This window comes from Alosa alosa, chromosome 5 (genome assembly GCF_017589495.1).
Source record: "Alosa alosa isolate M-15738 ecotype Scorff River chromosome 5, AALO_Geno_1.1, whole genome shotgun sequence".
Lineage (NCBI taxonomy): Eukaryota > Metazoa > Chordata > Actinopteri > Clupeiformes > Clupeidae > Alosa > Alosa alosa.
In genome coordinates, this window is record NC_063193.1 from 6,979,458 (window position 1) to 7,007,344 (window position 27,887).

The 27,887-nt window shown below is 45.2% G+C and overlaps 1 protein-coding gene across 1 annotated transcript; it reads left to right on the forward strand.

Annotated features, from left to right (window-relative positions):
- The first annotated feature begins 616 nt into the window (after nucleotides 1–616).
- On the forward strand, nucleotides 617–27,843 carry niban2b (niban apoptosis regulator 2b). The gene is made up of 14 exons (XM_048242909.1): nucleotides 617–981; nucleotides 8,385–8,515; nucleotides 9,498–9,626; nucleotides 10,170–10,275; nucleotides 10,682–10,849; nucleotides 17,854–17,969; nucleotides 19,507–19,611; nucleotides 20,800–20,962; nucleotides 22,451–22,638; nucleotides 22,907–23,062; nucleotides 24,540–24,653; nucleotides 24,812–24,919; nucleotides 25,213–25,324; nucleotides 25,666–27,843. Exons 1-14 carry the CDS (start codon nucleotides 927–929, stop codon nucleotides 26,622–26,624), a joined length of 2,610 nt encoding a protein of 869 aa, XP_048098866.1. The 5' UTR covers nucleotides 617–926; the 3' UTR covers nucleotides 26,625–27,843.
- The last annotated feature ends 44 nt before the right edge of the window (nucleotides 27,844–27,887 follow it).

A 27,887-nucleotide genomic window follows, 5' to 3' on the forward strand; every position in this document is an offset into this window, starting at 1 on the left:
AGATACATATGGGAGGAGGGGGGGGGGCAATTTGAACAAACATTTAATGAATGTTTGCTGAAAAATTAGTGATGATAACCAGGAAATATGTTATTATACTAATTCCAGTAAGATGCACACCTGCGGATTGGACCTGCGTGCGTAATGGGGTCTCTTTAGCCACACGAGGGCAGCATCGGTATGCGTTTCAAATAGGTTACAGTGCAGCCATCGTTTGAACGCTCTCTATCTTTATTCCAGCTTCAGCTTCAAGACAATTTATACACACTTAAATGCGTAACTTTATGACCCTTAGGCGAGCATATTCTCAATTGGTAGCCTACTTACAATGGAGTCCATAACCTAAGACTTACATATTGAGTATCAGTATTAGAAATACAGTTATCATAGATAGACTTTTTCACTTGATATTAGGTATTTAGACATTTGTCATAAACGGTGTTCAAACCAAGACACTGAAGCAAAACCATTTTCTAGGTTAGGCTACTATTTGATGGATAAGATGCTCGATCACAAATCACCTTAATGTTAGAAAGAGAACTCGCCATTGTGTTTGATTTAGAAGTGCTTGCGCCCCGCCTTTAATAGACTATTTAACGGTGACCTGATCTCATGAATCCACTTCGCTCGAAACCACACCTTCGACATGCCATAGAAATCAGATAGGTCAAAACGCTGAACTTTCAGCAAGCAACTCAGTTGGAGGGTGTGCCTGTTTGCTGTGGTAGTGAGAAGTCTTCAGCGTAACTGCCCTCGCTTGCTTGCCCAGTTGTAATACACTACCCCGTTTCACTCTTGAAGACATTTTTGCTGGTTTGAAGGAGGGATAGGAGATAGGAGGGGGACTTTAATTAAGTCTGTGGATCTCAGTTTTTTAAACGCAGCAGACTTTCCTATTCATATCTGGATTTGTAAAAGCAGTCGCAATGGGGGATGTGGTCTCAACACACCTTGATGAAAGCAAACGGGAGCTCATCACCGGTAAGTTATTAAAGGACCAACAAACTTGCTACTTTGTAAAATATCTTGGAGAAAGTCGTGGTGATGTTACCACATCGTCACATGCCAGATGTTAGAGTTACATTTTGGACGCAGAATATCCTTCTCATCAACCTCTTTAATCCTCCTCAGCCTTTAGAAATGCGCATAGCATAACGTGGCGTTGACATGTTTATAAGTTCCCATTTCATTCTTAAACATTTACAAGCAATTCCGTGCAGGAAAGTTTCACTAAAGTGTTGTCTGCTGCTGTGAGTGACAAGAAAAAAAAATGCATCACGTGTTGTGGAAAATGTGACTATACGCATTTTAAATGAAAGAGGATCTGAAAGTTGCTAAGTTTTACTTATATCTGGAAACCCTTGAAATCTTTTGGGAACTTTGTGACCCCAGTGTGGAAGTTAACGTTCTGAATGATTTGGCTTCTCTGATGGGCTCGCCTGTTTATTGTTATGGCCGATATAGCAAGAGCAGTCATCCCTTGGATAAACTCACTTTAGGGGGATTGAACAGGTGAGAGAGGGAGGGTGTGGTTAGGTTGGGCGATCCCTGATACCACAGCTGCAAGAAATGCTGAGTGTCTTCAAACAGAATTGCCCGTTTGTCAGTTGCCAACAGGTAACTCCTGAATCTATGTTGCCAGATGTCCTTGGTCATAGATGAAACTGAAAAAACATCACTCCAAACTGAAAAGTATTTATTTATTTGTAAAAAGCTGTAATATAAGACTGTACTTGTCATTAAACTAAACATAATGTCACAACTTGTGTGAGTTTGTGTTAGAGAGAGTGCATTAGCAGACACTGCTGCTCCAGGATGCAGAAGCCCAATCATGCCCCTGACACCACTATATGTCATACTCCCCTGGCACAGGCTGACCAATCGGGATTCTCAGTTCAAAAGTTGGAATTTGAGGAATGCATAAAGTTTTTGAGTGGGAAAGTTGGATGTCTCGCTGGTGCGAGTGTCATGGCTGTTCGGTTCAACTCAGCAGGATGTGTAGGTCTCAGGCGAGCAGATGTCTGGACATTGAATCCTCTTGTTTTTTGTTCTTTTTTCTTTTTTTTTTTTTTTTTTTTTTTTTTTGTACATGGTGAACCTCAAAGCTAAACATGGTGCCACAGTGCTGGGTCTGTTTTCTGCATCTGTGATGGACGAGGGTGGTAGACCATGTGGAAAGGGGGGGCAAACGCACTGGAGGTGAGCAGAGGGGGAACGGTCCAAACAAAACCTCTCAAGGGGCGACTACTCTTTAACATGGTCTCGGGCCGTATTCTGACCATATTTGGGACCACTGTGGTATGAGCCAAGACTGAGTAACATCAACATAACAGCAGTCAGGTCCACCACTCATCCATTCTCTTACGAGGTGCAGAGTGCACTCAGAAGGACTCCTGCAACCATATACGCCTAAGGCTTTGGCCTTTTTATGACCTATTGAGAGAGAATGAGGTACTATCTGCCTGCTTCTTCCTGTGATTTAGTGGCTGTTCCAAAGCTCAGGCACTGAGAAGTTTTTATGTCTCTCTTTTTTTCAAAAAGCCTGGGAATCCCTCGAATTGGGCGCACTCCAGGTTTGGACGTCATAGTCATTGTTGTCATCTTCCTGCAGCCTCTCGGGTGAGGTCATGCCACAGCCTTGAATGTGTGTGTGTGTGTGTGTATGTGGGGGTGGTATTGCAGGCAGTTATCAAGAACACATTCTCTGGTGGCCCATTTGTCACTTCCTGTGTGTGGGGGAATGTTGCTCTCACTTGCCACATAGTCTTATTGTAAAATGTTTGTGTCTCTTTGGCACCGTTTGAAGGGTTCTATATATTTGGTATTTATTAGTCAGAATAATAGCGAGAATTCAAACACATGTTCAGTATGTTCTGCAGGAAAAATCAAGGGTTTTCAAATGTGATTGTGAGCGAGTGTTGGTCTGGGGGTGGGGTCTGGCAGGAAGTTTGGCGTTCTATTGAAGTGTTTGCCTCATGGCAGCGAGCCGGACCGCATAGTTAAGGCGTATGCCTGGCTAAGCCAGAGGGGCATAAACAGTGTCTCTCTGTGTGGCCACTAAAGTGCCAGGCCCTCTCACCCACACACACACACACACACACACACATACACACACACACGCATACACACACACACGCACGCGCACCTCTCTGGACAGAAAGAGCCTTGTCCTGACCCCTGGTCCTGACACACACACACACACCCTGGTGTGGCCCCCACTTATACCTAACACACATCCAATCTCACTCACTCACACTCTTATTCATACACACTCACACTTTAAAGAAGAAAAGGCATTTCCTACATGCGCTCTCTCTGACTTCCACCCCTCTCGCCCCCCTCCTCAATTTCCAGCCCCATGCTGTGACTCATCCAGGGCCTTGACTGGAAGTCTGTCAAAAATTAGAGCACTTCCTTGAGTCACTCTCGGGATCCAGCCCATTCCAAAGTCATTGTGGTGGCTGTGAATAGCGCGGAGGCTCGGTCCAAAGCCTCTAGGTACTCTTCTCCCGATTCTTTCTGCAAAATTCTCCCATCCCTGACTCACGGATGTGAACCTCGCGGTGGGACTTGTGGGAAAGTTTGTTAGAGAGGTGTTTTTTTTTTTTTTTGGCTTTCTGAGAAACACAAAAACAACCATTGTTTACAGAGTCTCAGATGACTTCCCCATTTAATCCAAGTCAATGTGTAGCTGTGATCAGAATTGGCCTTACTCGACACTCTCACTGATTACCCGCAGTGCAAACAAGTCCCCTCTCTGGACAATTACTAGAGAATGCTTGCACTGCACAACAAATTAGCCAGCTTGAGCACGAGTACAAGGTTGGCTTTGCTTCAATGAGCTATGGAACCATTCAGATGAGAATACGCATGTGTAAAGCCATGTAAACAATGCAATCTATGCATAAATGAAAGTATAATACTGACTGAAATCTCAAACAGTTAGTCCCAAGGCCTATGTTGTTTACAAATCATTTAGAAATGGAATGGCACAAATGATTCATCTCATGCCATAATATTATTGTAATGGATTATGTCCATAAGGTTATAATTTGTCATGTTATCCACCAAGTCTTTTCTGTCTTTCTTCATCTTCTTGTTTTCCTCAAGGGTGGAGGTGCAGTATACTTCCTCTGTTCATTGAGGCTCCTCCAGCCTACTGACTGAGGAAATCTGATTCGGAGGCTAGGCCCTAAGTCTTATGGCACTTTTTGCAAAGCAGTTCCAGTGTCTCTCCTTGTCTGTCCACTCTGCCCCTGGGCATTTAAATCCATCGTCTGAGTCACATGACATACGCAGTAGGTCTGGCGAATTGCTCTGATTGAATCATGCCATTTTGATTTGTTCTCGCTCAACGGCCACTTTGTCCTGTTTAATTTGGTTTGTACCCTGTCAACAGCGATATCACGTCCCCTCTGATCTCTGATGCCACTGAGCCAGCCTGGCTCAGCAGCTCTAATATGCTCGTTTGTGTAGGTATCCCAAAAAGCTGTGATGGGGTTTGTTTAGTAGCATGTTGCAATAGCGCCATGATATAACTCCATAAATATTTAGAGCTCTTTAATACTACTAATCACAACTGTATGACAAACAGTCTATATTGGAAGCAACTGTGCCCTTTTGCGTATGCGATCTATCAGCACCAAATCAGAGGAATGCCAGACTTCTTGGTGTAAATAGTTGAGTCAGTCCAAATTCTCTGAGCTCTTAAATTAATGTTTTGGTTCAGCCTGTGTGGTTTAGTCATCCAGAAGGAAAACAGACTGCTTTTGGAAATTGCTTTAGAAAAGCATGGGTGTTAGCCCTATGGGATGATCTCTCTCCTCTCTGTCAGTCTCTCTCTCTCTCTCTCTCTCTTTCTCTCTCTTTCTCTCTCTCTCCATTTCTCTCTCCGTCTGTCTGTCTGTCTTTATTTCTTTATCTCTTTCACTTTCATGATCTGCCTCACTCTTCTTCTCACTCTCTTTCTATGTTGGACAGCTTCACATCTACATCAGATTCCCTGTCCACACATAAGATAAGTCTTTAACATGTCAACCATATCAAAGACTCAGAGAAAGCACACATACTGTATACACTCACGAACCATTGACATATCCACACAGTGTCTTTCAAAATGCCCCAAGCCTATGACCCACATTTGATCAGATTAAAAAGTATGACACTTCTAGTCAAAATCAAGCAACTCAAGATAAAGTTTGTTGGCAGTCAAAATTGTTATCAGTCATATGCTGTTTGTTTTCTATTTGACATGATTTTCAATAGACACATACTGTATGTGACGGTGTGCTTTTCTGTTCAAAGCAGTGTAGCATTTATCACTCGACACACTGGAGCATCACATGGACCTCATGGCAGACTCATAGTAGCACAAGCACATGCTGTGCCACACGTGTAGGCCTACAGAAGACGAATGCCAGATATCAGAAAGTGGTTCATTGTCTCTGGCACTGTGATAATAATCAGGACTTCAGTGGGAGGTTCATCCAGTAATTGTGTTTTTCAGCCATGCCATCATGCACTGCCACTCATTTAATTTTCACATGTTCCTTACAAAGACACACTATTCTTAAAAGGTTGTGTACAGTTCTGGTATTCCTGAATAAAATCTTGGATTTCTCCTCTTATCTGTTCCTCAGATCACACTCATCCCATTTCATATTTGCCGTTATTTCTGTCTTGCCCTCAGCACACTGTAGCAATCAAAGCCCCTTTGTCTGCTAAGGAGACTTCCAGCTTTTGTTCTGGTCTGGTCCCTGCAGTGAAGGCAGTACAGTAGCTAGCATTCTGTCCTTGGAGCCAGTCTCCACTGATGGTGGAGACTTCTTCACCTCTCTTCCAGCTGGCCTAAAATCACTGCTATGTTTTGTAATCTGCCTGTTGTTTTCATTAGCCAACTCCACTGCACTGAAGCCTTCCACCAGAAACATTTTGGGGGTTTGCTAATCCCAACACCCCGGCTGGTCTGTTGCCCCTGCTTTCACTTGTACGCTAGCTAGCTCCCATGGGCGAAACGCTGCAGACGTTGCCAGCAATTAGTGTTTCTCACTAAGAGACTCAAGCAAAACAATGACTTAAACAGACTTCTGTGATCAAAGCAAGGAAGCATTTCGATCCCACAAGACCAGGAGGACGACTCCAATGGTGACGACGTGTGAGTGGGAGACGGTGTTTTTCTGAAGGGACAGCTCCAGGTTGGTGAGTGGAGCAGAGTGACGTCGGTCCAGTTGGCTTCTGCCCCCTCGCTCTCAGGATGTTTGCTTTAGATACACGGCTAGTCAGAGGGTGAGTCAGCTGTGAGCTGTGTGCAAACGGCTTTGCTGTGATTACAGCCACACCCAACCTTAATGTGCAATATTCCTCCCGCCTGAACGACTCAAGAAGAAGAAGGAGGGGAAGGTTAAGCAAAGTGCTGCTGTGGGATTCTGGTCTTTGGCCATCTTGGTTTAGACCTGACCAAAGAGCAGAAGAGCACCGCATTCATCAATCTCTGGACCCTCCGGTAAAACCCCTCACAGCTCCTCGGGGCTCAACTCTTGCATATCATCTGTTCTCGCCTGATGGCTTTACCAGCATAACCTAATTATATCCTTCAGCATGATGAGGAATTTACAACCTATCTCTTAAGAACATCTTGGTTCCCAACCTTCTCCTTCTCGCTCTCTCATTCTTTCCCTTTCCATCTCTCTCTTTTTTTCCTGCAAGAAGAAACATTTCATTACAGCAATGTAGAACAGATGGGATCAGAGAGCTGCTCAGTGCGCTCTGCTAAACTTTCTTTCGCATGCTCCCAGTGAGGGTCCTGGCAGGCTGCTCCCTGTGTGAAGCCTGGAATGCAAACCCCATCATACACACATCACGTCTGTTTGTGATTAAGGCTTTACTGTGACATTTATAATGTTGTCCAGCACTGATTGTAAACATACTGTAAATCTGTCCACAAAGCTGTCTGTCCGATACAAACACCTCCTGGGTGGGTGTTTGAACTTGGGCGCCTTGTTCGAAGGTTGTTCGAAGAAAAACACCTTCAGGATGGCAAAGCCTTCCCTAAAATCCTGGCTTTTGACCTCCCCACAGCTGCACCAGCGGCTGTTGTTGTAGAGCGATTGAATTGTCCGTTGCCCTCACATCCGTGACTAGGGTCAAAGTTGATATAAGGGGCTCCTGACTATTCCTGAGTCACTGCCTTGACCACACTGACTGTTAGGGTGTTGTTTGTGAAATCACACTATAGTCATCATAACAGAGCTAAGTTTTTATAAAACAAATCGCTCTCTCTCTCTTCCTCACTCCATACACACTCAGACACACACACACACAGACACACACACCATGCAACACACTCTCTCTGCTCACATACACCCTTTCTTCTTGGATGAGTGTGTGGGAGCTCAGTTCTTTAGCCTTGTCCTGGATGAGTACCAGTGGGCAAGCCTTTACTTGCTCCACCATGCGTGAGCCACCTCATCACCAAAATAATCCTCAGGCCCACTTCCACTTGATATCATACACAAACTTGGACAAAAGAGTTCTACAGAAGACTGTTAAAATAGCCGAAGCGGGTTTTGAAGTCAGAGTTTGTCTCTGCTGGTCTTAGATTAGTTGCCAATGATCTACAGTAAGGTTGTGTGCCAGGTGAGATTGCTTGGACGGAGACAAACATGTGCTGAAGGCTGAACCCAAGACAAGTTAAACATTGCAATCTGGGCAGGTTGACAAAGGTGTGTGTGTGTGTGTGTGTGACTGTGTGTGACTGACGGAGCAGTGGTTAGTTAGAGCTCATGGTCTAACTGGCATGACGCACAGCATAATCAGTTATACTGTAAGTTTTACAAGGATAAGTGACTAGGTTTTGACAGAAATTCTCTAATAGCAACTACCTGTCCTTGAGGAATTCTCAGAATAATGTTGACTTGCATCACGTCTGATGAATCTAGTGAGACTGCGTTATTAGTCTACAGCTCAATCTGCACTGGACCTGAGATTTGACGGCTTCGATATGATTCTGTAGTATTTGTCTGATTGTTGTCTAGTTAGTTAGTTAGTTAGTTGATCCCCAAGGGGAAATTTAAGGTCTCAGTAGCATACAGACATCACACACATCATCACACACAACATTTACTGTACATGCAAAAACCACTGAACAATAAAGACAGTAGAAGATAAAAAATACTAAATATACTAATCAAATATACACAGTGTGCTTATGGATGAATAAGCATGAGGCGCTTGCAGTGACAGGGCAGGGACTGAGCCTGTGATTCTGTATCTAGGTGAGAATGTGTCCTGTGCAGGAGAAAAGTGATTGCATCGATGAAATTGTCAATGAAATTGTAAAACAACAGGGAACTAAAAGTTGCCCCTTTTGTGTTCTGTTTTTGCAGCACGCACAGGAGAGGTCATCGGCGAGTTTGGCCGATTGTATGAGCAGCAGTTCGTGGTTGCCCTGTTTAACAAAGTGCGCTTTGATATCGAAGGGGGCGGAGGACCTCAGCCCCAGCTGCTGCACCGCAAGGTAAAGGCCTACACCCACTCCTGCTCCACCTGTGGCACAACCCTCTTTCTTTCTTTCAAATGGTGCTTTATTGGTATGACAAATATGACACTTGTCTAAGCAATTATACCTGGTAGAAGTGTCTCTCTCTCTCTCTCTCTCTCTCTCTCTCTCTCTCTCTCTCTCTCTCTCTCTCTCTCTCTCTCTCTCTCTCTCTCTCTCTCTCTCTCTCTCTCTCTCTCTCTCTCTCTCTCTCTCTCTCTCTCTCTCTCTCTCTCTCTCTCTCTCTCTCTCTCTCTCTCTCTCTCTCTCTCTCTCACAATCTATAATTTAGTATGGATGAATGTGTAAACAAACATCTTACAGCATGAACCGACATTTCACATCAAGCTGTCCTGCAATTGTGTCTCCGAGCAAAGAAAACTGTGCTGTGTCCACTGCACGCTGGAGAGCTTAAGACGGGGCTTAATCTCAAAGCCAGTTGCGACGTGTGCCTGTCTCTGGTGCTTGGCTCTAGTGTGGTTTTCTCTGCTCTCAGCCTTATTGGCAACTTCTATGAATTGTTTAAACAAAACAGTTGCGTTTTTAGCTCCGCGCTGGCACGGCGTTCTGGTGCCATTACAGGAAGATGAAAGTGTGTTTTCTTGGAGGACACTTGGCCCGCTGGTGGCAAAGGGGTTTTGAGTAAACATGGCTCTCAGACGAGAGAACTTCCCGCTGGAAATGCGCTCTTAAGCTTGTGATTTGGCCAAGGACGTGTACCTAACATTCTCAAAAGGCTGCGGCTCTTTAGTTTTCTAATGCAGCTCGGGTCTCCTAATTTAAATGTACTCGTTGGCCGTCTGTAAAACACAACCGTGCAATTACCGAAACATTCAGGGCTTTAAGGAAATCCCATGTCAATACTTTCCGTAATCCCATTTCCCATTATTATTCCACGCTGCCTGTGAATTTTTTTCCAGCCTGCGGCCCCTGTGAGTTATGCGTCTGCCTCTCTCCACAGGTTCCTCTGCAGGACAAGTCCATCTTCTCAGGCACGCTGTTCCAGTACCTGGAAGAGAACAAGAAGTGGAGGAATCGATTCCTCTTCATCCCAGACTCCTATAATGTCAACTTCTACGACAGCAAGGCGGTGAGTGATCCCCTCCCACAACCCCCGCCATCCTCCAGAGCCCTTCCTTAGACTTCTGGACAATTTCTCCTCTTTGGACCGTGAAAAGAGTGACAGCTGGAATACACAAGGAAAAACAACCACTACAGCTCACTCCAGTGCAGTGCGCCACACACAATCCCCCTCTTGGTCCAGATCTGGACGAGTTGATATTGTTGGCAAGGCCTGTGGGAAAGAGAGCTTTATTTCATGTCATGGAGAGTGTCGAGTCAGTCGGTCTCACTTGAGTTGGAGCTGCTGCCTCTTGCCACATCACATTAAACGTGTAGGATTTTTGGCTTATCGCACGGCTGGCAAGATGATATTGACCTTTTGTATATATGTGAACAAAGGGGGCAGTGCTGTTGCTGATTGGTTTCTGTATACTCTCAACACTGGTCCTTGGCCAGCACATGTGTGCCTTTTTTCCCTGTAGAAGATAAGAACTTCTTTTAACTTCTTCCTGCACTGATAAAAATCACCATGTTCTCATTGACTAACATTCTGTTTATTTTCAACTGTCAGGGCTATGAGAAAGGCCTTCATCCCAAAGGGTCCATCAACTGTGCGGGGTATCGAGTGTTGACCTCCATGGACCAGTACCTGGAGCTACTGGGTCACAGTTTACCAGGTGAGACTGTGGGAGAGATCTGCACAATTTAACCCATCTCTTAGTTTAGTATAGGACGCAATACTTTTAACCCATCTCTTAGTTTAGTATAGGACGCAAGACTTTTAACCCATCTCTTAGTTTAGTATAGGACGCAATACTTTTAACCCATCTCTTAGTTTAGTATAGGATGCAATACTTTTAACTTTAGTATAATAGTTTTCCTGTTTAAGGCAATTCAGAGGGCTTCAAACTGTGGAGGCCTCAAGGAAAGTTTTAACCTCTCTGCCCTGCCGACAGTTACCGTGGGTCTTGGGTGTCCCAAGAAATCCCTGGACTTCACAGATTGTTTATGTACTGTATACTGGAATGTGTTTGTGTTTACCGTGTGTGTGTGTGTGTGTGTGTGTGTGTGTGTGTGTTCCAGATGTCAAGGCAAAGTCCAGCAGTTCTCCATTTCTGAAATGTCCGACCCAGTTCCCTCTGATCCTGTGGCATCCCTACGCTGCCCACTACTTCTTCTGCGTGGTGGCCGAGAAAGACCAGCAGAAATGGAACGCCGTCTTCCAGGACTGTGTCAGAGACACCAACAACGGTGAGTGGCTGCCACAGTGAGATGACCTCTACTCTTTGCTCTTTCATCACAGCCATCAGTGTTTTCATCATTGGACACAAAATCCTACATAATTGATCTCTTTTCTTTACAACCATGACTCCTGTATATTGTGTTTGCTATGAAAGCTGCTTTCAGGGCCGTATTTGTGAAGTCCTGTAAACAGACACTTTGACACACTCACTCATACTCTATGCAGATAGCAAAAGAGGAGCAGGACAAGCCATTATTTCAGCGACTAGGTCACTTTACATTGGTATTAATATAATTCCTCAAGATTGCTCCAGATTGTTGACTGGAAAAGGAGGACTTTCCGCTGACTCATTTTTTACGTCCACGTCAGGTCACCTTATCCTTATCCGCCTCAGGTACAAGGTCAGGTTACCCATGGTGCTTTGGCACATTCTTGCTTTAATTCCCAGGAAGTGATCAAAAGGCTTATTTAGATGTAATATGACACACTGGCAATGCCAAGAAAAGAGGTGGCGAGAGGCCAGAAATAGTAGTGTTTTCAGTCCCGTTAAAATCGACATCCTTTATTCAGTCCACTTAAAATCCATTTCTGTTCCTTGATTTGTTTCCTGGAATTGTCATTTCTTTATTGTATAGTCTGTCTGTTATATATCATCTCAATCAGACACCATTGGGTATACATACAGTAATGGTGAAATCTAGTTCTTTCTCTTGATTTTTTTTTTGTGTGTGTGTGTGCTTGTGCGTTTCCTTTTGTAATCACATGTCTCTTGCTCAGACAACCATTACTCATCGTGCTTCTGTCCTCCCTCCCTTTTTGGAAAGAGAGAGCGAGAGAAATCTCACCCGCGTGAGCAGAGTCTCCCCACTGGCCTGACGCTCAGCTGCCGCTGACCAGCGCCGTAGCGCCAGCTCTCCAACAAGGGCATCGCTTGTTCTGCCACCTCACCCAGATCTGTAGGCTCCTGTGTGCTTAGCCACAGTAAACTCCCATGCGTTGTGTCAGAGGTGCTGTGTTTCTGCAAAGGTCAACAGTAACCCTGAGAATGAGCTGTTATTGACCGGCATGCTGTGGACACCAAGAGAATGAGCTGTGCGCCAGGAGTCTGACCGTGACGCTTTCTGGCTGAGAGTGTCAAACAGGACTTGCAGTCCAAGATTATCTGGACACACTGTTCCTTTCCAGCATAGTGGTCTTAGGATGGCACATTCTTTGACCGTATATCATGCAGCAGCAGTCATTGCTATCGCTTTCTCTGGTTACAGTCAGGACCATTAGCTTAGTGTAGGCAGACCCACAGAGTTGGGTTGTACATCCAGTGAATTCGGATTGCATGGCATGTTTGCTGATGGAGGGAAGTGGAGGTAAATATTGCTCTCCAGATCTGGATGAGTAGTCCATGATCAAAGTACCAGTTCCCTAACGGGCCTGCTGCTGCTGTACTTGAGGTGTGTGTGTGTGTGTGTGTGTGTGTGTGGGCTTAACCTCACCTCCTGGGTGGCAGCTGTGTGTGTGGGAGGAGGAGACGCTGGCCAGTGGTGAGGTCTCCCAGCTGTGTGATTACCCAAAAACGACCCATCTCTGTGCTGACATGCAAACTTGGAGCATGTTACCCCCTGGAACGTGTAACATGAAGATAATTGTATACAGCAGTATAGCAAGGTCCTGTTTACATTCATTACCCAGCTTTTCCCAAAAAGAGACTTCACCAGCTGCATGTATCCAAAGACAGCACAACAACCGTCTGCAAAAAGCAGATGAGGGAGTCTTTTACTGCCATAACAATGTGTCCTAATCAGAAGTTAATGATTGCTAACATGCACGTTTTTCAAATGACTGCTCGTGACCAGAAACTTTGGGACATGTCCAGTTTAACTCCATAAATGAATATGGTGATACAGTTTAACTCTTGGGTCATAAAGCTCATCATAGCTCAGTCGTCGTAATACGTTTCTTCACTGCTACCATCTTATTACCCAGCTTGTAATTGGTCAGATGTCAAAAAACGCTTTATGTAAAGCACTTGTTATTTGCGCTCCATATTTGTCTATGTGGAGGTCTGTATTTGGAGTAAGGGAGAAGTTTGTTAACATGTAGGTATGGTAGACATGTACTGCATGAAGCTACAGCTTTTTAAATGTCATGCCTCCTCTCTGGAATGGAAAAGAATAGCCTTAGGGCCCATCTCAGTTGGAGCCTTATTCCTGAGCGAAAACAAGTGAAAGTAGTGCTAGTAAAGGGCAAACGTATCTGCTCTGACATGAGGAGGAAACGGTGGAATGGGATCAGGAGGAGCTGCCATGGTCATGCACAGTTGAGACTAGATTATGTTAGCAAATGTTTGTCAAGTATTTATTGGTTTAAAAGCGATCAGTGAAATACAAAAGCTGAAGAAGATATTTGTTTTGTGCTTATGCTGTGTCTGTCTGGTGGCCATAGCAACATCTTAGGTAAACACCACTTTCACAACGGGCTGCAGCCGATAATTGGCACCTTTGTCTCGATTCGGAGTGAGGTGACGCTACGACAGCCTTTCCCCTGTCGGTGTGTTTGTCTTTATCTTGGTCCTACAATAGGAGCCCAGAATGGATTTCTTCTTTATACCAAACCGACCTTGGCTGGTTTAATCATTTACAGTCTACAGTTACAGTAAAAGTAGGAAACGCCCCAATTAGGTTGGTCTCTCTCTCTCTCTCTCTCTCTCTCTCTCTCTCTCTCTCTCTCTCTCTCTCTCTCTCTCTCTCTCCTTTCTATTTCTCTCTCTCTCTCTTTCCTTTCTTTCTTTCTATTTCTCTATCTCTATCTCTCTCTCACACACACACACACACACACAATCTCTCTCTCTCTCTCTCTCTCTCTCTCTCCTTTCTTTCTTTCTTTCTATTTCTCTATCTCTATCTCTCTCTCTCTCTCACACACACACACACACACACACACACACACAATCTCTCTCTCTCTCTCTCTCTCTCTCTCTCTCTCTCTCTCTCTCTCTCTCTCTCTCTCTCTCTCTCTCTCTCTCTTTTTTGCAGTCACTGTCCCCAAAGGAAGGGCCTTTGCCACATTCAAACCATTTTTTTGTCTGCAGTCATATGACAAGCCCTAACGCTGTAATTCCTCCCACATGTTTATGAAAGCGCTGTGATTTATTTCTCTTCCTTCATAATTGCTTAAGAATACTGCAGTGGCCCGGGCGCCGGCCAGGCATTAGGCATTAGGCCTGCAGAGGTGCAGACGCTCACACTGGCATAACGGAGACAGTCAGTGCAGTATTTCATTTAAAAGGTGCAGAGCCAAATTGTTTGTGTGTGTCTGTGTCCCTTTGTGTGTGTGTGTGTGTGTGTGTTTAATTGTGCAATAACATAAGTGGAATCATGGCGCTGTCCTTCTGCCCGTGTGTGTGTGTGTGTGTGTGCGCTGGTCCACGTAGGCGTGTATGTGTTCAGGGTGGCAGCGGCCGCTGGAATGTGGCGGCGTGGAGTGGACAGGCGGCCTGTTTGATGGAATAACAAGAGGACGTCTGCAGGGAATTTGCCCTTAAACTGGAAGCATGAGCTCGAGCACATGTTTAAAAACCCACAGAGCAGAGACCAGTGCCCTGTGGTCAGGAGCTGAGAGCCCGGCTAGAGCTGGAGGACCACACTGTCTCTGCTCTCCGTATTTCACTTTGATTCATTTAGAAGGGACAAGGGGTTTTGCATTAGCTGCTATTGTGCATAGTGCAGCAAGTACTATACCTTCAGTGTTAGATTGAATCCTGAACACACAATCATAGGTCAGGATGTAAGGTCACTAGAGGTCATGATCATGGCAAAGGAAAGATAGAAATATGTAGTGCAAAAATCTCTCATCACAAGCCCAAAATAGTCCACGAGTGGATTATATAGTCCTCCTGCTCTCTGATAGGCCAGTAGCCTTACCCCCACCCTCTCTCTGTGAGAGGGAGATCACTGTGTGATTACATTCTCTTTCTTGCATGTCAACACATGCCATACATGCTCCACAAATGGAGCACACACTTCATCAATGTGCTTTTTGTGTGGAGCTGGGGTGTGTGTGTGCACGCACATGTGGAAGGGCGCACATAGGTGTGTGTGTGTGTGCGCGCACATGTGGAAGGGTGCACATAGGTGTGTGTGTGTGATACATACCATTCTAGCAGGTGTGTGTGAGGGGGGATTGTTTGGTGCTGTAGGGCACACATGCCTGCTCACCTGAACCTGCTGCTCTGCTGTCCTATGGGCCCCATGCAGACTGCATTAGACTGAAGCCTAATAAAAGTATGTCTGAAACGGCAATCCATTTTTCAAAGAGACTCTTCTCTCAGGCTGCCCCCCCCCTTGTTTTTTTCACTTCTCTTCTTCTCCCTCTCTCTCTCCATTCTTCTCCCACTTTCAAACTGTGCAAGAATGAGTGTCTGCAAACATCTGTCTTGCCTGTCTTTATTTGTCAGACCGTATCTTTCATCCTCTCTCTCCTCTCTCTCTCTCTCTCTCTCTCTCTCTCTCTCTCTCTCTCTCTAGCTGTTTCTCTTGCTCTCTGCTCCCTCCATTGCTCTCATTCTTCTGCTCTGACAGTGCAACATCAGGCACGCAGTGGAAATATTGACCAAAGCTTTTCTTTCTCCCCCATCTCCTTGGGTTAGAGATGTCATAAGTCTCAAAGATGCCAAATCGTGTGTGTGTGTGTCTCTCTCTCTCTCTCTCTCTCTCTCTCTCTCTCTCTCTCTCTCTCTCTCTCTCTCTCTCTCTCTCTCTCTCTCTCTCTCTCTCTCTCTCTCTCTCTCGAGAAATGATCTTGGGTTATGATTTTTTCGCCATTTGTTGAATAGAACAAACCTTGACCTCAGTGACTTTAGGCTGGAGGATATACAGTACATGACATACAGATAACATATGTTGTTCTTCCGTAGCCTCACAGCATAACCCATCCCATTCATATAGCATGTGGTCAACAAGATGATATTTTTTTTTGTCATTTATTTATTTATTTTTATTATTTATTTTATTGTAATATGCTGATTTTGATTAGGGTATCATCACATGGGAAAAAAACACCATTGCTTAAAACTCTTTAGAGTTCAGAGTTGAAGTAGAAGAATGAATGGCGATAAAAAAGAATACCTCATTTTTGAGCAGTAGGCGTAACCCCATTCTGAGGTGACCGAGGCTGTTCACACAACTAGAGCACTGAGAATGTCCGCAGCTGTGAAAATAAAGGAAATTCTTAAAATGCTGAAGATGCCTGACTTTGACTTCACAGCCCCGGCCTGCACTCATTAACCTCTAGGAGTCTTCTCAGGAGAGAAGATGCGTGTCTCTCCTGAATAAACTAGACTCTGAAATCAGAAATGTTTATGTTTTATGTTAAGCGACTTTGCTTTGTTCATCAGGAGTCCAGTGCAGGCTCCAGTAACACATGTGTCTATGTGATGCTGGAGGCTTGTGGCCATCTGAAAGGGAACAGTAGTTGAATGGGTGGGAGTCTGGTTTGGGGAGTTGGGGAGTTTTCATTACTCCTTTAAGGGGTTATTTTTGAGCTCCTCCAACGCTTTCAGAGCCACATAAGTTGCCAATTCATTCTCACGAGGGATACTGCCAAAGTAAATGTCTCTCCACCCTGACTATACACACATGTGTGCACACACACACACATACTCACATTCTCATACAGCTAACAGTTCTGCTCTGGACTTCCTGCCCCCCCCTCCCTCTACAACACTGCCATCTGCCCCACCCACCCTGGTTCCAACTCACTTCCTGTCTTTGTCACCGCTCAAACTCCCACAAACCCACAGACAAGCTCCATGCACACATTCCTCGTTGTTCTTTTCTCTCTCTCTTTCTCTCTCATTCTCTCTCTCTCTCTCTCTCTCTCTCTCTCTCTCTCTCTCTCTCTCTCTCTCTCTCTCTCTCTCTCTCTCTCCCACCTTAAAGACTATTTAAAAGGCAGACTTGCCTGCTCTGTGTTTTTAGTGGGTGGGTTAGGTTTCCCACTAGCCCTTAGACAGACTGATGCAAGTTATTTGCCACTGTCACATGGGGACTGAGGACTTTTAATGAGGTCCAGAAATCAGAACGTGTGGAATGGTTCAACTCCGCTGCCAAAACCACAGAGCGCAAATCCATGGCCTGTGCTGAAACTTAATGACGTGAGCACACATGCATTTTCATTATGCATCATTTAAGGCCTCAAATTCTGCCGTCAGAATGGGACTTGAGGGCCTTATGGAAGATTAAGGCCAAGATTAAATCCACATTTCATCGTCGTCAAAATAACCAGGCCCATAGAGTTGCGTCTTTTGGGAGAAACCCTGCGGAGAGGAGTGTGCTGTTCGCAACCTCATTACGCCCGACCTTCCTCTGGTTACCAGGCCTGTGTATTAGTCGGATGAGCATTACCATGGAAACTAAGATATTTAGAGACATGGCTTCCTGTTTTGGGGAGATGACAGGGAGCGGTAATGACAGAACGGTAATGATGATGTTGGTGTGTGTGTGTGTGTCAAGAGGAGAGGATTCAGTGGCCAAATAAGGTGATTTGATTTGGGTGACCAATCCCACATATGAGTCCTGAGCGTTCTGTTTGGGGAACTGAAACAGGAGGCAGGCACTGTCTTTTGGTCACATCACCTCATGCTCATGGATTAAGATGTAGAACCCTTGTGTTGTCTAAAGGAAGTGGTAGGAGTTGAAAGGAAGTTTTATAAGTTTACTCTCACAATTCCCATCAAAATGAAGTGTATAAATAACACCATTGCTGATACTGATTGTTATGACCGTAATTTTGTGCGTCTTTATGGTGATGGCAGATCAGACTAACTGCTGTCATTGCTGTCCCTTGTTAATTATGTTCTGTATTCTTTGTTACTTGTATGTGTTATTTGTTTCTTCATAAAGCGACCTTGGGTTTGAGAAAGGCGCTATACAAATAAAGATAATTGTTGTTGTCGTCGTCGTCGATGATGATGGTCGTGGTGATGATGATGATAATTGTTGTTATTACTATTCTCCAGGTCTGTCAGAGGAGAGCAAAGTCCAGACTCCAGCTTTCACAGACGCAGTGCGCCTCTACCGCCAGGCCCAAGGGCAGTACGGCACCTGGGACATGATGTGTGGGACCCCGCCACAGGTGAGGAGCAGCCACAAGACCTCTGGAGCAATGACTGCGTTTACATGCACTTCAGTATCCTGGTTATGATCATATTCGGAATATGCTGTTTACACAAACACAGAGAAACCTGATTATGTTAATATCCCTGTATACATGATAAATACTAACGTCCCAAGCTGGGATACTTTAAAATCCCGATCGTAACTGGTATACTGAAGTACTGAAAATAAATGTAAATGCATTCAATGATGAAAGACCCGATCCCGTTGTTTGCAGGCCAGTGCAGAGGCCCTGCTGGTGCTGTGGTTGAATGTTTGCATTGTTATTCCAGCTGATTGCAGAGGGGTGGAGCAGAAGTAAGGTAGACCTGGCCTTAGTATCACTGGAGATGCCAGCTGAATGATGCCTCTTCGCCAGACCTGTTATTATGGCATGCCTTTATGTTGACCTAAAGAGTGTGTGTGTGTGTGTGTGAGAGAGCGCGAGTTTGTTTACACTTTCATGTAATGACATTGCAGAATGCCTTCCATTCTCTCTGTTGACTGATACCACTTGCACTCCCTCTAAGTGGTGCCATCATCAGGGACAGGGTGCTTGTGTTTGCAACACTCACTGTCTGCTGGCACTGACCAGCATCTGGCTGCTCTCAAAGCCAAGCTGTGTGACTGATGTTCAGTATGATGCTGTTTATTCCAATGTAGTCATCCGAAGGTGAAAGAACGGTGAACGCCATTTTTAAATGGCTGTGTCAAGAGGTATTTATTCCAGAGATAGCTGTACATATCAATTATTTATCTTCAAGGTTTCCCTTTTTCAGACTAGACTTTTAGCTGGAGCCCTGATGGCCAATGAATGTTTGGAATCTGAGGTCAGGTCAGTTAGCTGGAAGATGGATATTAACCCTCCCTGCCCTTACGTTTTGTGTGTGTGTGTGTGTGACCAGCTGGGGCCCAGGCACATCATTTGACCTCCCCTTCCCCCTTTTCTGTCTGACTGTCAGACAGCAGAAAGCATGCTGGGAGTGAGTCACCACTGTCCTGCAGGCATCTGGAGAGCAGTCTCCCCACTCTGTAGGACTGTAGAGTTCCCAGAGGCTTTGCCTGGCCAGACAGGCTGCCCTTGTTGCACCCCCACCCCACCTCGGCCACTCCAGCCCACCCCCTCTTCTGCCTGTCATCAGAGGAGAAATGAGTTTCACCCAAATTCACCGTGTCTCTTATCGAGATTTGAGTGAAGGAAAAAACAACCCTGTCTGTTTATCCACAGATCACTTGCTGATAAAAAAATAACTGTGGTATTTCAAAGCAGTATGGGCCAGTGCAATATGTTACCTTTAACTTGATATGCTTTATTGAATACATACAGTGCATAGCACAGTTGATTGTGGAAAGACACTTCCATCTTGATCTTCATGTAATAATTTAAAATGGATACAAACCGAACACCGAAACATTCCGTGTGTGCCGCACGTCACAAAACCTCCATCAGTGCGTTTCCCTCATCATTGTTTTGCTCCCCAAGTGATCTCATTGTCCCTACTGTGTGTCCACTACAGATTCTGGCCAACCTGGTGATGGAGAAGCTGCAGCCTGAGCTACGAGACCTCATCTCCCCCCGACTGAAGGGCAAACTGCAGGAGCGGCTGAGGAGCTGGACACTGGTGAGATTGCGGCACAGTCATGAGCATTTTTACGATCCACTCTAATAGCCGGGCTGCACCGGGTCCGCAATTGCAGCGCTTCGCTTTTGCGTAGCGTAAAAATAGTTTTTGGTGACCAGTCTGACTTTTTTTTGAATGTACATTGCTGCCATCGCATCTTGTGTACCCAGTTCTATTGATTGTACCGTAATTTCCCAACTATTAGCCACAGATTATACATTGATTTTGCTAAATTCCTTCAGCTATGAGGTTAATACACGGGGGCAGTTAATATGGTATTAATATGGTTTCGTTTCTTTTAACTTGCATAAAACACTGTCCTGCGGCTTATACACAATGCAGCTAATACACAGGAAATGACTGTACTGGAAGCTAATTGTTGCAGCAGACCCTCCGCGAAAGGAACTCTTTAGTGACGTGCCTGGTGTAGCCTCCCTGTAAAGTTTAATCTGACTCTGTAAATCCCTTTAGTAAGACCAGAGGTAAATTAAGAGGGTGTTTGTTGTGGTTGTAGACCTACCACATGTAGAGGGGTCAAATAGCTTCTCCTAAATAGCCCCAGCTGACCCCACCACCTAAGTATTAGTCTGGCCCCTAGTGCATCTCATTAAGGCGGTCAAGGAGCAGCACCACATTGGTTAAGTGTGTTAGATAAAAGCCCCTTGACTAAGTTGTGAAGGAGGGGAGATCTCTTGAAAGAGAAACCGACAAGACTACTGTAGAAGATGGACGCTGCTTTTTGATTTGAGAGTGGGGTGAAGACCCACCTTCAGTGCTGAGATGGAGTCCAAGGAGATGCAGCACTTGTGGCACACTTAACCACCTTCATATCCTTCTGCTGATGTATTGGGGAGTATGTTCCAGTGTGCCATCAAGATTGTAAAAAGAAAGTAAAACAAATGCAATGCAAAGCACTTTACAGACATTAAAAGACACAACGAACAATCTAAAAAAAAAAAAAAAAAAAAAATCAATAAATTAGCCTAAATTATATAATGGTTAAATGTGATCGTGATCAGTTGAATGTGCACAAGCAAATCCTCTTCATAAATCTAATATTAATTAAACAGTACATTCACGCTTGAACATAATTGGGTTCTCTGGTGATAAGTGCTGTACGAACATACTCCATGAACGTCCACTAATGGAGCAGTGCCTGACCGATGGTTGCGCTGATGTTCACCTCAGATCTCGGATGCAGTGTACCGGCTGGTGCAGTCCCAGGCCAAGGCTCAGTACGAGGCCATTGTGCAGAGCTGCGAGGCGGGCAGCCCTCCTCTGGAGGCCACGATACGCACCGACATGGACCAGATCATCACCTCCAAAGAGCACGTCACCGGCAAAATCAGAGGTAGACTCTCACGGTTTTCATCGCTTAATAATGTGCCCTGTCTCAGGATATTTCATACCTCAAAGTCTCTCTTCATCAAAGTCTATCATTCATTCAGCATTGACCTTAGTCATGTAGGTCATGTTTAATACAAGCAAAAAACGCATAAGATATTGTTTATGTCATAAGAAAACAAATAACCTTGCCTTTTATAACACATCACAGCCCCATCTTTGGTCCAGACATGGCAAACTCAATTAATTTCTGAACACAGCAATAACAGATGGCTTACTGTCTGCAGCTCTAGATCTTTGATATTCAATAGACAGTGATTTGTTATTGCCTTTTCTTAGAATAGCCTTTCTGAAAAATGACAGTTAGCAACTGCGATAGCATCTCCAGACTCCATAGTTGGAACGTCAGAGGTATCACATTGAGGTATCACAAGGGACTTTTTCTGAGTTATGGTGGTAAAACAAACTCAGACGTCAGCCACAAAGTTATTTGTTTATTGTAAATGTTTTTGTTTTTTTGCAAACATGCTCCTCATGCAAACAAGCAAAACATGTGATTGAGATGGATCATGTTTCCTTGTTGCTCAATCTAGTCAATATCCTTGGTGGTTCGCAGGATTTCTGCACAGCCACTTAAATGTTTTAAGTCCACTCTGCCATGAGAAACAAAAGAACCGCATTACATTAGACCTCTGTCGGGTTTTATGTCAACCCCTTTCCTTAGGTGAGGTGATCCTGCAAAATTCTGTGGCAAGAGCCTTTGTCTTGACCATGGACCTTGTCCACTGCACATGTGGTTGAAGCAGTTTATAGAAAAATGGGACTCTCCCCTGCACATTGCCGAGGGTTGTTGCGAAACATCCGTGAAAAATGGCACACAGCTTTGACTATGTGCCCTCGAGGTGTTATTTATTTAAAACCAGACAGCCATGTTATCCTGTACTCCCCACATTTCAATACTGTACGTTAGAAAAAGGGAGTTGCTGTGCCTGGCACAGGTCCAGTAAAGGTTTCTCACTCACCCTTTACATGTTGTGTGTGTGCACGTGTGTGTGTGGAGAGAGGGGAATCGTAAAGGTCTGTTGGGGCTTAGTTTAGACATTCCTGTCCATGGATGAACTAAAAGTAGGTCACATGATCATATCATTGTCACAAGTGATGAAATCTCTCGGCACGTCGGCCCTGTGCCATAATCACATTTCTTTTATGGTCTCGAGGCCTGAGGGTCAAGTTTAGCAATTCATCTCCCAGCCGATGTCATTTGTCTTGCTTCCTATCAGTACAGTGAGTCAGGTGGAATCTCTCACCTTGGATCTGCGTCACAGTGAATGCTTAAGTGAAAAGGCTGTGAGTTTTCCCCTCTGTTGGTGCGTGGTAAGTTTGTGCTGAATGCTGTCTGTGTTTTGACACGTCTGTGTGTGTGCGTCTGTGTGTGCATCTGTGTGTGTGTGTGTGTGTGTGTGTGTGTGTGTGTCTCTCTTGGTTCCTGCCACAGCCCTGGTCCTCCCCAAGGCAGAAAAGCTGCTGAAGGTCAGCATCCAGCCGTACATCAGTTCCATCCTGGAGGCCCTGATGGAGCCCACCAGCCGCGGCTTCTTCGAGGTGCGCGACGTCTTCTTCCGCGAGCTGGTGGACATGAGCAAGAACCTGGTCAACGACGGCAGCAAAGAGAAGCTGGGGGAGGTGAGGTGTCCAGAGGTCGGCGAGATGAGATGCAGAATAGCCACTGTGGGGTTGCATGTAGAGATTACAGAGATAATTGATCAAGGTCTCCCTTAAAAAGTATTTCAAAAGGGAAAGAAAAAATGATAGATCTTTTTTTTTAAATGTTAATGTTAAAAAGACTGTTTAAAAATGAATGTTAATAAGACTGTTATATTGATGATGGTTGTAAGCAGATCACAAGAACATAGCAATAAATTGCCCCCATGTCTTGTTCTGTGTGCTGCAGCACATGGAGAAGATCTCCATGCTGGCGTTCCACCCAGTGAAGATGCAGTGCTGCTACGAGAAGGTGGAGCCACTGAGCCTGGAGGGCCTGCAGCAGCGCTTCGACGTGACCAGCCCCTCTGTCTTCGTCCAGAGAGCGCAAATCCTCATGAGAGAGGTCAGTCTCCCAGACAGTCCGAACCTATAGAGCAGGGGCGAGCCATACCCAGCACCCACAGGCCAGTTCAAATTAAATTTTAATTTGAAGACATTATGACCCCCCCTCCAGTGAGCAAGGTCACTGCTCTTTTAACACAGACACAGGGCCCATGTTAACCAGCCGTCTGAACTGCTGAAGGGTGCAATAGAATGTTGCCTGGAGATTACAATGTTTATCTCTGTATATGCACATTTTTCTATGATTATTTACCACATTTTAAAGATAAATGTCGAGTTAGTATGTGAAGAATCTGAAAGTCTTACTAGGATAAGTGGAAATATAGAACATTTACGATTCCAACTCAAACAAAGTATGACACATATAGTGTGTCTTTATCCATCTTGCTTTGTGCAATCTATTTGACTGCTGAAAGTCCTAAACTCACTGCTGGAATGTGAAAAATACTCATGCTCGAGAAACCACCATACCATTAACTGCCATGGCATTGCGCAACTTTAGCAGCTTGTTTATTTGACTTGGGCCTCCCGTAGACCTCTCCAGGGACTCTGTTTTCCAAGGCTTTTTGTGTGTGGCTGTTCTTGAGATGTGTCTATTGGAGTTCCTGAGGTCCTTTGTGCATCTGAATGCGCTGTGGGGAGCGCCATGTGAATGTACTTGTTGCGGTCGCTGGTTTCGCAGCCTTGTGTAAAACCAAAAACATGCCCCCCCCCCCGGGAGCTGTGCACTGTTGTGGTTGGAGAGGAGGGGGAAACGAGGAGGATGATCTCGGTTGACCGAAATAACACAACAGCCACAGTTGGCTGTGAGAGTGGAGCCCGGTCCAGCGCCGACAGCCCAGCAGCCGACTCACGGCGCGGCCAAAAAAAAAAAACGAGACCGGGCAGAGGGGGCGGGCGAGAGACAAAGATGGCACAGCCTGCCATGCCACCCCACTAGGATACGAACAACTCTCCTCTATTTGCGGCGCCCTTTAGCATGCTGTGCAATGGCAGCACAGGCCTGTGGCAGTGGTTCACTGCGAGGGTGAGATTTGTTTGCCTCTGTGCTGATCCCCAAGAGGGGTTGAGATCACAGCCCGTCGGAGATGGGAGGATCTCAGTCAGTGTGTGTGCTCTGCAGGGTGGAGAGAGAGAGAGGCCAGCTCTGAAGACAAGCCTCGGCTTGTGAGCTGTACCCGTCCCAGAAACCATGAAAACCATCTTCATGAAACAAGCAAAACAAAACAAAACAAAAACATGAAAGGAATAGCGCACCCATGTGACCATGATATGGTGACGCATGGGCTAGCTTATTCAGACCTACAATGTTCTCTATTCATGCAAATATGCCTTATCACACCGTGAGGGAAGGAAGGCCCTGCTTATCTGAAATATTCTGCAGTGCTATTTTATAGCCCATCTAAATGACCTGCAACTCTGAGAGATCTCCATCCATATCCAAGATTTTTTCTTCCTCTGCCTGTTTCTCTTGGCAGCAAATGGATGATGCGGTATACACTTTTGAGCAACTCCTACACCAGGGCCTGGAGGGACAGGAGGGGGACGACCTCACCAAGGCCATCCAGCGCTCTCAGGATCGGGTCATCAAGGTGAGAACTTTGCCCACAGCAGCTAGGAAGATGGACACGGGGACAATGACACAACTGTGTGAAAAGTCTCAAAAATAGGCAATGTTTATGAAATGAAGATGGTAATTCTGTTTGTCCTGTGTTTTGTGCATCTGTTGTTTTCCCTGTGCTCTCTGTAGAAATTTGACTATGACAGCAGCACGGTGCGGAAGCGGTTCTTCAGAGAGGCCCTCCTGCAGATCTTCATCCCTTACATGTTGAAGCAGCTCTCTCCATCGTGTACTCCAGTGAGCATCACTCTCCTCCATGCCCCTCTGTACTGCTAACCCAACAACAACAACACCCCACAGCTTTCCCCAGTCTCACCCCTCGCCACACACACACACACACACCACCCCGCTGTGTTTGAAATACTATCCATCTCAAACAAGCACAGTGGGGAATATTACAGGAACACCCAGACACACGTGCATATCTGCACAGACACTGCATTGAAGGCCTTGCTCTGCTGACTGATGTAATATCCTGCCATTTCTCTCCCTGACGTTGAACTGGAGTTGTCCGATGTGTTTATTTGCAGGAGCTTCCGAACTTCCAGGAGTTGATCTTTGAAGACTTTTCTCGCTTCATCCTAGTGGAGAACATCTTTGAGGAGGTGGTGCTACACACAGTCATGAAGGATATCATGATGGGTACGACCCCTTCATTTTGGTGTCAATCAATGATGGTTATTCATAGGGGAAAAATGAATGGATGTTTTCCCAAATTACTGCACATAAAGGCCAATGACTTGACATAATATTGTATAATGATCGACATATATAACAGTAATGTAATATATTCTTGGTATGCCATGAATGTTACATGTTAATGTATGTTATATAAAATGGTTACATTTTAAATTAACTGCTTATTATTGGCATTTGGAAATAATTAGACTTTGGTTTGAATGCCACAACTAGATTTAGTATGGTATGAGCAGCACTTTAGCAGCAGAATTATGTCTAAATGGCTGTGTTTTTATTATCTACAGCTGTTAAGGAGGCTGCCGTCCAGAGGAGGCATAACCTGTACAGGGACAGCATCGTACTGACCAACAGTGACCCCAACCTCCACCTTCTGAGTGAGAACCCACAGATCGACTGGGCCGGCGAGTACGGAACGGAAAAGGGGGACGGGGACGGAGCTGAGCAGGACGCCGAGAACAACGACATGGACGATGACCCGGAGGTACAGAAGAGGCGCAGGATGAAGCAAGTGGTGTCCATGATCCAGGTGGACGACTGCGGGTTGCCCGAGTCGTGCTTGGAGATACCCGGTGTGGAGGACATCCCCGAGGAAACTGAGGGAGAAGTGGACCAGAGATGTGGAGGCGAGGCATCGACGACCCCAGAAATCACCGCCAAAGTGCCCAATGGGACGAGCAGCAGTGGCGCTCCCAGTCTGGCCAATGGGAATGACCTGAAGGTGGAGGACACTGCAGCTGCCAGCGGTCAGGGAGATCAGAGCCTTGCGCCAGTGAAGGAGGCCTCCAGAGAGGCTGCAGAGGTGGAGAGCCCTCCGCCAGACCCGGCCGTCGAGAGCGCCATTCAGGAGATTGAGCGGGCCGTTCTAGAGGAGGATGGCGAGCAGAGTGCAGCACCATCCACCCAGACGGAAGCAGCAGAAACATACCCAACCCAATCTGAGCCTGAAGCCCCACCAGCTAAAGAGGTAGAGCCGGTCTCCAAACCCGAGACGCAAGAGGAAATAGTAACACCTTCTCAGCAGCAGGTGGAGGCAGAGAGCACTTCAGAACCTCCTGCTGAGTCAGCAGGTGACTCCAGTGCTGGTCAGTCTGATAACAGCAAGGGCCAATCACTGGCCACTGAAGTAACAAAGAAACAGGAGGAACATCAGCCTATTCAGGTGCAGGAGAAGCACAGTGACTCTGTGGAAGAAGATTCTGGGAAGGGAGGGTCCACAGATCCAGAGGTAGCCAATGAGATGTGAGACTGTAGGTTGAGTAGGGTTGCTTCGTTCAGCTTCATGCAAAAGGTGATGGAACGTATTTTTGTTTATTTGATTGTGCACAATATTGTTTTTAATATTGTTTTTCGAGTTGGTTATTTGAAATCTTGTTTGCTATTGATTTCGGCCTCCTCCGTTCACATGTTGTCATTTTCTTCACACATTTCCATTGCCCTGGCTTGGCTACAGTCACAAGTCCCATACATCTCTAGGCTTCTTCTTCATGCGAAAGCTCTCTGTGACCACTGCTGTCCTTCTCTCTTGTGTACTTTGCCATGCTCTCACTGCATCTTAGTTGTGAAATTAGTGTCTATTAACATCAGGGCGGGATCCTAATCAGTTATAAACTTGCTGCTCTACGGCCGGCTTCCAACATGGGTCCAGTGTTCAAAGAACTGTACTGACAACGATGGTAGAAACCGCTCACTTACCCCATGCATGCCAACTGGTGAGTGAATAACACTCCAATGTCGCTCGAATGCTAGCAGAAAACACTGTATTTATGTTAAAATAATCTTTGTTTGTTATATTATTTGTGTTTTCATAAATGTCTTCACTCCAAGTCCAGTATGGTGTTTTGTAAATATTAAATCATGGGTTTAATGACCTAGTAGCTTCTGAGCTTATGGTGCTTTTTACCGCAGATAAAAAATTGAATAGGTAGAGTGGATATTACTGGTCCTACCATATTTCTGAGGGCTTTTCATTAACTAATGAATTGATGGAGTATTGTTGTTTTCCCTATTCTTTATCTGTTTCACCAAGTTTTTGACTCTCCAGTCCTCTTGAATATTTTCTGCAATATGTTGTATGTCCCATGACAATGTGCTTTGCTATTGTTGTAGTGGAGATTAATGAACTGAGAAGTAGACAATGGCTATTTAGGACAGGTATCACTATTTCAAATTGAAATGACAAACTATCAAAATAATATTGATGTGCAAAAAAAACATAATCTTTATATGCCTACCTAGGTTCATGCTAGTCATTTTCACAACACTACTTTGGGAATGTAACCGTCCATTGCAAGGCCCTGACCATTTTGAAACACAGTTTATTTTTTATTTATTATGCTGCACTTGGCATCGAATCATATTTTATTTTCCTCGTTTTTTTACATGTGTGTTTGGAAGAGTCTTTTAAGTATTATTTTACTCGTTTCAATGAAAATTCTTCACAATAAATCATAACCAGTAACCTATCTTTTAGGCGTCCGTTTTATTTTATGAGGTCAAACTTTGTGCA

Excerpts from the sequence above, each read along its gene's own strand:
- niban2b (XM_048242909.1), top strand. The coding sequence starts at position 927 with ATGGGGGATGTGGTCTCAACACACCTTGATGAAAGCAAACGGGAGCTC. Across the intron at positions 9,627-10,169 it reads ACTTCTACGACAGCAAGGCG|GGCTATGAGAAAGGCCTTCA; the intron begins GTGAGTGATCCC and ends TTCAACTGTCAG. Across the intron at positions 20,963-22,450 it reads CGTCACCGGCAAAATCAGAG|CCCTGGTCCTCCCCAAGGCA; the intron begins GTAGACTCTCAC and ends TTCCTGCCACAG.